General features: G+C 50.7%; 1 protein-coding gene across 1 annotated transcript in view; it reads right to left on the bottom strand.

Annotated features, from left to right (window-relative positions):
- Nucleotides 1–11,805, bottom strand: part of PLXND1 (plexin D1) — a gene marked incomplete at its 5' end in the record, with an annotated part of 64,958 nt that overhangs the window by 36,905 nt on the left and 16,248 nt on the right. The window contains 8 exons of the mRNA XM_031061629.1: nucleotides 864–971; nucleotides 2,865–2,967; nucleotides 3,832–3,940; nucleotides 5,407–5,581; nucleotides 6,111–6,240; nucleotides 6,903–7,003; nucleotides 8,732–8,863; nucleotides 11,755–11,805. Of these exons, the coding sequence (XP_030917489.1) occupies nucleotides 864–971; nucleotides 2,865–2,967; nucleotides 3,832–3,940; nucleotides 5,407–5,581; nucleotides 6,111–6,240; nucleotides 6,903–7,003; nucleotides 8,732–8,863; nucleotides 11,755–11,805 (909 nt within the window). The remainder of the gene's footprint in view (nucleotides 1–863; nucleotides 972–2,864; nucleotides 2,968–3,831; nucleotides 3,941–5,406; nucleotides 5,582–6,110; nucleotides 6,241–6,902; nucleotides 7,004–8,731; nucleotides 8,864–11,754) is intronic.

The following is an 11,805-nucleotide window of genomic DNA, read 5'->3' on the forward strand; positions in this document are numbered from 1 at the left end:
ATGCACTATTGCTTCCTCCTCAGCCACCTCCAGCATCCAGACAGGAAGAAGGATTTCTCACCCTGTTTTGCTGATTGCAGAGGTCATGGCCTCCTTCCTGGAGGCTGGAGCTGTGCAGGAAAAGGCCACCCCGTACAGGCACGAGGGTCTGCTCTGCCCCTGTGCCGAGGGCAAGGAGGTATGGTGGGAGTGGTGTCTCCACAGCCTCCAGCAGCACCCTCCAGCACACCAGAACAGCTCCACCAGCACTTCCAGAATTCTCCTCTGCTGAAGAACAAGAAGCCACTTGGCTGCCCAGGATGCTGGAATCATCAGCAGGGGCAAGGCAAACCTGGCCCCATGAGCCCCGTTGTTCTGAGCCAAAATTACTCAGGGCAGCTTTCTACAAACACCAGGGCTTACTCAAGCACTTTCCGAGTGCTCAGCCTCTTTGCTCCAAATTCCTCTGGTTCTGTCTGGCATGCAGCACATCTCCAAAGGCAACATTTGATGCCCACTCCTGCTTTTTGCTGTTAGAATTAGCATGTCAGAAAATTTCACAAAAAATACTTTTTCACGTCAAACAAGCTCTGTAGTGATGTCCTGAAAGACATTTTCACACCAAATGAGCTCTGACAATCTGAAGTTAAACAATGCTTCCAAGCTGTACTCAAACACTGTGGCTCAGGCAGGGCTCCCTGCCCATCACTCAGAGCCGTGTCCTTGTTCCTCAGCACAGGCACTGGGGCCAGGCTGTATGCGGGGTTGGGAGAGCTGACGCTGGCATCCTCTGTGGTGGAGCAAACACCCACAAGGGAACAGGGAGTTTTATTTCCCCCAAACACCTGTCCAAACCTTCCCAATGCCTTTAGGAACTCATTTACCTTAGCGAAAGTTGCATTGGCCAGTGAGATCACGATGTTCTGAGATACACCCGTGGGCACTGGCTCCAAAGGGGCAGGTACTATTTGAGGGCAGTCAATTTTCTTCTGCTAGGTACAAAAATAAGGAAAAAAAAGGGATTAGGTGGGTGCATGCTGAGCATCCTCAGCAACAAGGGAAGAGGAACCATCAAAGTCCTTGATAAGATTCATTTCACTGGGAAATGGGTACTGCCAGGTGCACAGTGACCATGTACCCGCACCTCAGCTGCCGCTCCGGCCGTGACAGGGGCAGAGTAACTCTGAAAGGAGGCACTGCCTCCTCCAATGGCAGATGCACCAGTGTGACCCTCTCCCAGCTGCTGTGAGCCGTGCTGCACCCAGTGCCTTGCTCGCTGCTGGCAGCACCTGCAGCTCTGTGCCCCAGGGTCTCCACCCTGCACGGCGGCGCTGCGGGCACAGGCTGTGTGTGCAGCTGCAGGGGCTTCAGTGAGGGGCTGCAGCCATAGGGCAGCTGCAGTGAAAGGCTTAAATGAAACTGAAAAATTATTTTAAAAGGTCATCTGTCTCCTTACTTTTGTTCTTGTTTTAGATTGATGTCTCAGACACTGGAGCTGACTCAGAATTCCAGTCTATGTGACAAACCCGTCCTGTTCTCTCATGAGACGTAAATCATACTGCGAAACTACAGCAAAAATGAAGCCAGATTGTGTATGGCCCCAGGGTACATCCAGAGTAATGCCTGTGACAGTGGAGCCATTGGGGTAAAAGACAACACAATACTTGGTCCATTATGCAGAATCATTTGCAGCAAGCAAGATTTCCTCTCTCTTGCATTAAAGGTTATCCTGCTGTGGCTCCACTGATGCCAGTGCTGCTGCTGCTCCAAGGAGAGGCTGAGCCTGCCCTCCCAGTGCTAGGATGCCCGTTCAGACACATCCCTGCAGCTGGACACATCCCTGGGACCAGACATGCACTGAGGGGGAGATTTCTCTCCTGCCCTCCCCAGACCTAGGTAGGGGTCAGGGAACTACCTGGAAGTGCGTGTTTGACTGTGGAAAAAATATTTCACTTCAGTCAGGACACTCATCTAACCAAGCATAGTTGGTGCTGCCTAAACAAGGAGATTAAATAACAGAGATGAATGTGATAAGGGAAGCAAAACAGCAAAGCAAACAACTGGAGAGAAATTTCAGTCCCAAGCCTCTTCCAAGGAAATAAAAAGAGTTAAAATAAAACCAGCACAGCTACAATTTCAAGCAAAACCTCCCCTGGCCTGGTGAGTCCTTGCATGTCACCAGAGCTGGCACAGCTTCCCAGAGAAATACACTTTAGAGGACTGATTAACTTGTCATCTTGCAGCCCCTTCTCCTGCTATTCACCAACCACCAGAAACAGAGCTTCTGGCTGACTATATCCTTCACATCTGGATCAGAGGAAACGGGCAGAATGTCCAAGATGCTGCAGATGGAGCTGGTAGGATGCAGCTTTCCCTGCAGAGCCATGCTCAGGTGCAGCTGCACCAGCGATGGTTTGTTTACCAAAAGCTCCAACTGCACGATGAAAGCACCGTGTTTCCAGGGCTACAGAGCACCTCTGCTGCTCACGAGATCAGCAGGAGGCACAGAGAGAAAACAAACATGCCCAAGCAGGTCAGCATCCAGCCCAACTGTACCTCTGGAGCAGGGGATCCAAGGAAGTTAGTCCTTTGCTAATCCAGGACTAACCCAGGGCAGTCCCCAGGTGACCCCAGAGCCCTGATGTCACCCAGTGTCACTGCTGGAACTGACACCCCCAAGTCCCTGGCAGGGGCAGCACAGCAGTGCCCAGCAGCACACACAGCATGAGCACCCACTGCCCCAACAGCCAGTGTGTGCCAGAGCCCTGCAGGGCTCCCCAGGCTCTGGCACAGGACAGAACCCAGCAGGGCACCAGGCACGGCCAGCGGGCGCTGGCCACTGCTGGAGGAGGCTCGGAGCCCGAGCAGCAGTGGGCAATGCTCACCTCCATCCGCAGAGCATCCTCACACTGCGAGCGGTTGGAGACGCAGCTGTAGGTGGAGGGGCACCAGTGACACTTCCACCTGGCTGAGAGGCAGCTGGTGCACCTGAAATGGCAAAGGCAGGGTGAGGAAAGCAGAGTATAGGTTGTTCAGAGGGGTCACACCTCAGCCCTGCAACCCATCTTCACACTGTTCACCCTTTAATGGTGCCTAGAAAAACCCATGGCAAGTGCTGGATTATCCTCTCCTCTCCCTGGCAGCTGGCAGGGAATGTGGCCAGAGCCCATCACCACCAGGCACCCCTGCCTGGCCTCAGGCCACAGCAGACTGAGAGCCACCTTCCTCTGCTTAGCAAAAAACATTTTTCCCAAAAAAAATGCTCTTTCCGTCATCTGTCTCTCTGAGGAGCCTGGCATGCTGGACCTGACTAAGACTCTCCCTGCTGTTTACACAGACATGGGAGCGCTGGCAGGCCCTGTGGTCAGGTCCTGATGCCATGCTCCTGAGAGGTGGATGGGTTTGGGTGTGTGCCACTAGAGCCCCCTCAAGCTGATGGGGGTATGTGACTGTTCCCACCCAGGGCTGGAAGGAGCCAGAGAGCATGAGCCTCCCTTCCCCAGTGCCCACAGATTGCTGCAGAAGCCACCTCTGCTGCTGAAGGGTTAACAGAACAAGCTTTATATAAAAATATCCTTTATGTTTAAAAGAAACCCAACATGTCCAGATGGCTTGAGGACCCTCCTCTGGCATCACATCTCCCACGATCCTGCCAAATCCTGCCCAGGCGCCCAGCTGCCAACTCTCAGGAGCTGAGCTCCCCCATTAACCCCACGCAGGAGAACCCTGGTCCAGCCTTGTGCTGGCACCCTCCCAGCTTCAAACTGCCCCACCAGTGTCACCCCCGTGCCACCCACGCCCTGGCACCACCTGCCCACGGTGGCTCCCTGCCTGCACACTGGGGACACTTACGCTCTCTTGGGGTAGATGTTCCCAATCCTTTTGCAATCATAGATGATGAAATTGGCCCGGATTATGTTCTTGTTGTTGACCCGGAGAGAAGTTTCAATGACCACGTGGTCTGAGAAAATCAAGCCAAAGAATATTGGGTTGCAACAGCCCCTTGCTCACACTCACACTCAGCAGACAAGAGAGACCCTTGGGAAAACAAGGGCTAAATATGATTTGTTTTCTCTAGGGCTTCCTCCGAGCCGCATGTCCGAACTTGGACCAGTCATCCTTTCTCCTCTGACATTCAGCTCTTCCCTCCTAAATCAGCACTTTACATTACTCTCACAAAAAAGAACATGATGACTTTCAGCACAAAATTCCAGCATGTTATGCAAGTGTTAATTAGCAGATTTAATTATTGTCTTCACATACAGTGGGTGCTAAACTATAATTTTTAAAATGTGGTAATTAAAACATGTTGGTTATCATGTTTTAAAATCCCGCTCACTTTCCCTGTGCCAACAAACCTGCTGAGAGGGGAAATCCCTTTTTTGGATGCTCAACATACCATACTACCTTCCCTCCCCCCAGAACTGCCTATTTTTTTTTTTCATTGCAATTTTGCCATATAAGCACCAGAGAGAAGAAACAATGCCTCTTTCAGAATACAAACAATAAATCAGTGCACTGGATTCCAGAAATTCATTTGGACATTGCTGAAACCAACAATACAGAGCAGTTAAAGATCTCCCATTCTTCGGATGGTTTGGGAGGAAAGCAATGCAGCTTTACAAATGGGCCTAGGAAAAGTGGAATTTTCAAAAGGACTAGCTAATTCTCCCCTTACTGAAGTCAGCCATCTTCAACAGCACATTCACTCCAGGCTTGAAGGATGAGAACTTTACAAGCACTCAAGTCTGGAATAAAGCATCAAACTTCTCCAAAGGCACTGAGAGGGGCTGACTGCATCATTGAGTGGCCAGTTCAGATCTGGGCAGCTCAGCCAGCAGCTCAGCTGACTTCAGCCTCATCCGCAGGCACTCATCTCCTCTGGAGGCTGCTCCATGGAGCCTCGACAGGCATTCCCTTGGGCAAGCAGGGGACACTGGACACCTCTGGCTGGCTTTTGATTGAAAAATGGGGCTAAGAGTTCCTGAGCTCCTTTAGGTAGCCACTCGCTCTTCCTCCAGAACTCTCCTGAAAGGCAGTGTGTGTTTTGGAGGGAAATTGAACAAAGCAATTGAAAATATCAATATAATAAACTATATTATTTGACCAGGGCTAGAACGTTTTTGGCTTAGTACATACTAAATCTAAAGCAGAAGCCCAAACCAGATAAAAATAACTACGTGAACTGGTATTTAAATTCTGATGTTTAAAACAAAAATGGATAGATTTGAAATACTATCAGTTCATGTAAAGATGGTGGAACTCCTACACTTCAGAGTCATATGCCCTGTAAAACAGACACAGTTTCGGGCTTTTCTTCCCTGTATGTCTTAACTGCACACACAACTGAAAAAATAAATAAAGCCTATTAAAAACTGTATCCACAAAAGTGGTTAGAAGGAACGCATCTTGTTTGCCTTTGCTTACCTTGGTCATCAGGAAATGCTGGATATTTCTCATGTGGAAGCAAACTGCAATAAATAAATTGGTTTACATAATCCCCAGCAACTCTGGCTACCGTGTGGATGTTGTTTCCATAGTCACATGAAATATTTGTTCCATTCAAGTTCGGGATAGTTCCATTTATTTGTATTATCAGGACCTACATTAGACAAAAAAGTCAGCTACTATCACAGAAAATTGTATTTAGAAATTGTCAACATTTTAGAAGCTTTTCAGAGGTAGGCAACTCCAAAACAAGCCCACAGACAGGGTCTGTCTTGAAACAAATAATATTTTGATAAAAAACCTTTAAAATATAATTAAAACACTTTTAAATAGCAACAATACAAACCCAGGAAATGAGTTGACTCAGCTGTCTGCAGCTGATTGTGTTTGAAATTTTGCGACCCTCCCCTGTGTGTTTGGTGCAGCAGCTCTGGGTGGTTTTTGCCTGTAGGCTCAGCTCTGGGTGCTGTTTTCCTACAGACTTGCCATCCAGCTGGCTCACCCCGAGAGCCTTGGTCTGATGCAGCAGCATGCAGCAGAGCTCAGCATCCCCCTGACCACATCCAGGCCACGAGGAGCCGTGCTGCTCCACGGGAGGAGCAGGGGTGATCACCCACCCTGGGAGCAAGCTGCGGCTCCACGGACCCTGCAGGGGATTGATTTGGAACTGGCAGCAAACGCACCGGGTTCTCTTTGTCAATATTGATCTCAGGCTCCAGGATGGTCATGGAAGGGCACTGCTGCACTCCTTCACTCACACTCGCCCAGAAGTTGGCCCCTGTGAAGTTGGTGCACTCATGCTGCAGAGAACACCTGCAACGAACAGAGGAACAGCTCGTGGTTGAGAAGTTTTAAAACACGTGATAAAAGTGTTGAATTCCTTGTGAGGGAAGAGAAAATTTTGTGTCTGCATGTATCTCCTTCATCCACACAGCTAAGCCTTAACATTTGCTGCTATGGTTTAAGTGTCTGCTTGCCATGATAACATGTACTCCCACAGCACCAGTGGAGCAGCAGGATTGAGGAAGGCAGGAAAAGGCCAGGCTGAACCCAAACTCAGGAGGAGAGGATGACATTTTGTCTGACATCTTCAGTTTGCAATGTGGAATCTAATTTTGAATATTCCCTTTTGCATGTGATTATCTTCTACTGATAGATGAGATCTGCAGGGGCAAATGGACTTTCACAGGGGGTGGGTTCTCCCAGTCCCATGGTTTGACACCTGCAAGAGATTCTTTGCACTGGCAGCTGCCTGTGGCATGACAATGCAGCTATGGTGAAACCTTGGCTCTGAAGAACATCCCAACCCTTTGGGCCAGATGCAATACTTTCTAACAGCACGTATTTTGTAAGGAATGGACAAGGACTGCTGGTAGTGTGACTGTGGGGAAAGGCAGAAGGCACCACAAACTCTTGCCCGGGCTGAGGGCCAAGGCCACGCTGAGCACACCTGGGCACGGCGGGGCTGCTCCTACCTGGTCTCCATGGTGCACCACCCGCAGTAGGCGTCAGCGGCGGCCAGGCACTCCGCGCACGTCGAGTACTGGCTGCAGGCAGCCACCTTCACCCGAGTCATCTGCACAACAACAGCACAGCTGCTCCCAAACGTGGCACAGCCCCACGGAACCCCCGCCCGGCCGGACGCAGCCGCACGGCCGCAGCCGGACACAGGGCACCCGCGCCTCGGGCTGAGACACCCTTCCCCTGGAGCAAGGGCACCCAGCACACCAGGAGCAATCCCTGGCGTGGCTTGGAAGCTGGAGCTGTGCCATGGCCACCTGGCATGGAGACGAGCCCAAGAAGCCACCTGCTGCCCACTGGGGGCCCCCAGAGCCTGTCCAAGCCAGGGGCATGAGCCCCAAGACAGGAATGATGCCCTAGGGCTCAGGAAACCACAGGGTTTGCAGCCAGCTGAGCTGAGCTGGGCTAGGCTGGGCTGAGCTGCTCCTTTTCGGCTGGTGCCATGGCAGGAGCCATGTGAGACCAGGTTACAGAATGTGACACTGCACCTTTCAGAGGTGTCAGATGGACATAGCCTGTCCCTCTCTTGTGAAAAGCTCTCACCCAGACCTGCAGAAAGCTCCTCTCCAGACACAGCCCAGCACTCTCTGGCTGTTTACACAAAGATCAGAAAGCAGCACCACTCTAGAAACCTTGATTTGTGAAAAAATCAAAGTAGCTCTGGGGACTCACTTGGCAGGAGCAGTTGGAAGGGAAAGCATGTGTTAGTTTCTGCTCTCACCTCCTTTGATCTCTAAACATTTGGGAAGGAAACCTGAGTGGTTTGGAACAGTGGGGACTGAAAATGTGAGGTGCCAAGAGTCCTGAGCTCCCACCAGCCAAGCACAGTCCAGGCTGCAGGCTCCTTGGCCAGAGCCCCACTTCACTCATAGCACCTCACTATTCCCCAGCCCTGCAGGGCTCAGCAACCCACCCCAACCCTGTCAAGCTCCTGGGGAGCTTCCCAGGATGCTCTCTCCACCAAAGAGAAACTAACTCATCAGATTTATTGGAAAAGGAGCAGTCAGAGGAGGCACCACGAGCATCACACCAGTTGCTAGATCAGCCCGAGTGGAGGGCACAGCCCAGCCAGGGGCTGAGATGAGCCAGTCAGAGCCATCAGCTGAACAGGCTTCCTGGGAGAGGTCTGTGAAATGATAATGACCAATCTACAGGGAATTAGAGCTCGGAAAATACAAATGCAACATGTAACATTTGGGGTGGTGTGTCTGTTTTGACAGATTAAAATGTAATTCAGGACAAACCCTCAGTGCCTGGAGCGCTCAGCTCTCATCTTCCTACTCTGTTAACTTGATGAAGATGGGACCGCCTGTCTGTACCTGCTGCAGCTCTCCAGGTCTCTGCAGAGCCCTCCTGCCAAGCACTGAGCAGAAACCTCCCCAGGGACCACTTCTGACAAGCAGACTTTTTGTCTGTAGGATCTCCTGAAAGCCTCCCTAAAAACCATGTACTGTCATTTTGGGGTTTCTGTACAGGAACAGCCTTTGCTTATTTCTGTGCTTATTTCTGCACTCCCATAAGTGCAATTCATTTCAGTATCTTTCACTCTTCTTCTTACCTGACCACCACAAAGACCTGATAAGCTGGGCTGCATGGTGGTATTACCCAGCACAGGAGAATGGATAGGCACCTCCCCAGAAAGCGCAGTGACAGCCAAAGCCCTGAACATCTTGGCTTTCACCACTGAAGAAAACCTTATTGTCCCTTTCTGCTCCCAGCTCTGAGCTAAATCAAATGCATGCTGTGCTCCAATAACTGGTTTGTTGAGGACTGAAGATCTCACCTGGTAAGAGGTCATCAGGTAGAGGTAAGTGGAATCAGAAGGGTCAAATTGCATGATAGGGTGGACAGGCTCTCCGTAAGCCACCGAAATGGATCTCCTGCTAATAACCTTCATCGTGCTGTCCAGGTTTATCTGTAGAGGGAAGAGGCCACTCACTGAGACCATTTTCAAACACTAAGGGCAGAAGATTATTTCTCCTTGGTCATAAATAAAAACCAGAGTGGTTCAGCGGTGCCCCAAGCTGTCAAGCACTGTGAATCTCTGCACACTTTGCAGGCTGCACACACAGAGCTTTCCTGGAAAGTCAGCTCTGTGTCGCTGGGCAGGCATGGCACGGCCTAGAAAGCCCCAGCCCTGCTCAGTGGCGCAGGACCCTCACTGTCCCTGGTCCCTCTGGAAGGTGACTGATTGGAGGCTCTACCCCTGCACAGCTTCATCCAACAGGCACAGCAGCGTTTGTGTTACCCTCATGCAAGTGGCACCAGCCTTCAGGCCTCATCACATACACACATTCTGTACAGAGAACATCGAGTTCCCAAAACTTAATGAAAAACAGTGAAAATCAGCAACAGGGCTGTACAGCATGGCATCTCCTGCTCCCTGCATATTTGAAAAATAAGTGTTGTCACTCCCAGCCAGAAGAAGCTTCTATCCCTGCTGACTCCAGAAGACCACGGCAGCTGCCACGAGAGTGCCAAGTCCTACCTTGCCTCATGAATCACCAGCTGAAGTGCTGGCAGTGATGGAGGAGGCTGCACAGCATCAGCCTGCCTTTCAGTTCTCTGAATGTCTTGGCATTTGACTTGAAAATTCTGTAAATTAAATGTGGCATTGCTGAGAGGAAATAACAATGGGGCTACACAATTTCTCGTGACAGTCACTTTTCAGCTTAAAACAGAAAGGGAGTGAGGAAAATTCGGCCTTCTTACTAGCAAGGGAAGGCAATATTTGTAATGACCAAGTGTGCCTCTGTTCTCTAAATGTGGATTAATTAATTAACATAGGTTAATTAATTCTTACACTAGAGCAGCAGTGACACACCCCAGTATGACAGCACAGGCTCAGGCTTCTCTCTGCTAAGAAACATAGCACAGAGAGCTATGCAGAAAAAGGGCACGATCGCTGTGTCCATTTTAAAAGCTGGCTAGCCAGAAGCTAAATTATTTCCCTGGTATCACCCAGGAAGTCCATGAACTGAGCCCTGACATTCCCCACTGCATCCTCTCTCCCTCGCTGCTGATGCGCTCCACGTGGCTGTTTACAGACACCTGTGTCTGGCTCCCTCTGCCTCCTGGGCATATTCACCCTACATCCTCTTCATACAGGCAATTTCCCTGGATTCCAGGGGGCTGCAGGCTCTGGGGAGAGCTCCCACAGCAGCACAGAGGGGTAGTGACTGCTGATTCTGGTGCAGCAGGGGCGCAGGCTGGGGTGGCTGGAGGACACAGACTGCCCTGGGTGCCGGTGGGAGCAGAGCACGTCCTGGGTAACGCCAGCCCTCGTCTGCTCGCACACTGCACTCCCACACCTGCACACATCAGGAGAGAGCCCTCCCTCCCACCGCTGCCCTTGAGGGCACTGCACCCTGGCACGGCTGTGCTGCCCAAGCACTGCTGACCCTCTCATGATGGCTAGATTGGTCCTCACCAAATGCCTGTCTGCAGCCAGAATTGCATTAATTCGCCGTACATGCCCCTGGTGGCCCTAATTGCTGCTGGCAGGAGCTGGGCAAGCACTACTTCTGCCCCTGCGCTGTCTTTTCTCAGGCCACAAATCTGAATGATTTGCTCACGCCAAGTACCTTGTGTCCCGTGCCAAAGAGCAAGGAGCCCCAAAGGTAGAAGGGCTTCTGGTTATGCAGCTGTGTTGTGGAATTAGATTACAGCTATCTGAGCAAATTATCCCAGCACAGGGTAGCCGGGAGCCTCTCCCTAATGGAGGCACTGCAGATAAGGCTGGTCTCTCGGAGATGATAATGGAGCAGAGCTGTTAATGCCGTGTGAACAGGCTGCTCTGCGTGTGGCATGTGCCCCCCAGCCTGCTGCGCCTGGCCCAACGCCAGCTCCCTCCCACCCTCACAAATTACCTGCCCCTGGGGGCAAAAATCAAAGCAGGGAGCCTCTTTGTGATCATGATCGTTCCCACATTTCTGCCAGGAGCACTGAGATGCAAGGGAAAAATCTGGGTAAGTTTTCTTCTACCCGAGTATTTTGATCCAGTATTCCACACTATGCATCAGTCCCCCCAGGCAGAGATAAAGCAGGTATCAGCTGTCTCTGCTCCAGGCCTTTCCCCCCTCTTCTCTATGGACTTTTGATACTGGCAGTTTACCAGACTGCTGTGGCTGCCTGGAATCAAAACTTTCTCTGGCAAACTTCAAGCACGAAGGTTACTGAGAGCTTGCCCTTGTGTCCTGGCTGCAGAGCTGGGGCATTGCATCACCCTGCATCACCTCTTACATGTTATTTAGAACAGACTCCACCACGGGTTCACACCTGCTTTGGATTCAGCTGTGAAGAAGAATCTCTTTGTGATTCCCCTGTCTACATGGAGTCTTCAAAAGCCAGCACCTCAGAGGGAGAATTTATTAGAATAGCTTTTAATAATTTTAATAACTTCAACAATTAAAATAATAACAAAACGTTGTAATTAAAATTATATTATGTTGCGTATATAATTGTATTGTATTTAAATTATATTAATATAATTAATAAAATAGCTTAATAAAATTATCATTCAATGCTGCACAATAGCATTTTCAGCTTAGGGTTTATCAAAAACATCCTGCTGACATGGAAGCCCTGAGCAGTGATTAACAGCCACCAGTCATAGGCAGCGTGTATCACTGTCCAGGCTATGGCAGTACCCAATGACTTCTTCATTGCCTGAAGGAAGCAGGTGCACAAACCAAGGAGACAACAGATGTCCTCCTCTGGGCAGACCAGAGCTGCTGGAAGGGGGACCCCCGACACCCACCCTGTCCCCAGCTGCGCTGCCCCACGCTGCTGCTGGGCCCCACTTGCCTTCAGGAGGGCTCCACTGGCCGTGCCCAGGAACACGACCGTGTAGTTGTT

Source organism: Geospiza fortis, unplaced genomic scaffold (genome assembly GCF_000277835.1).
Source record: "Geospiza fortis unplaced genomic scaffold, GeoFor_1.0 scaffold128, whole genome shotgun sequence".
NCBI classification, from domain to species: domain Eukaryota; kingdom Metazoa; phylum Chordata; class Aves; order Passeriformes; family Thraupidae; genus Geospiza; species Geospiza fortis.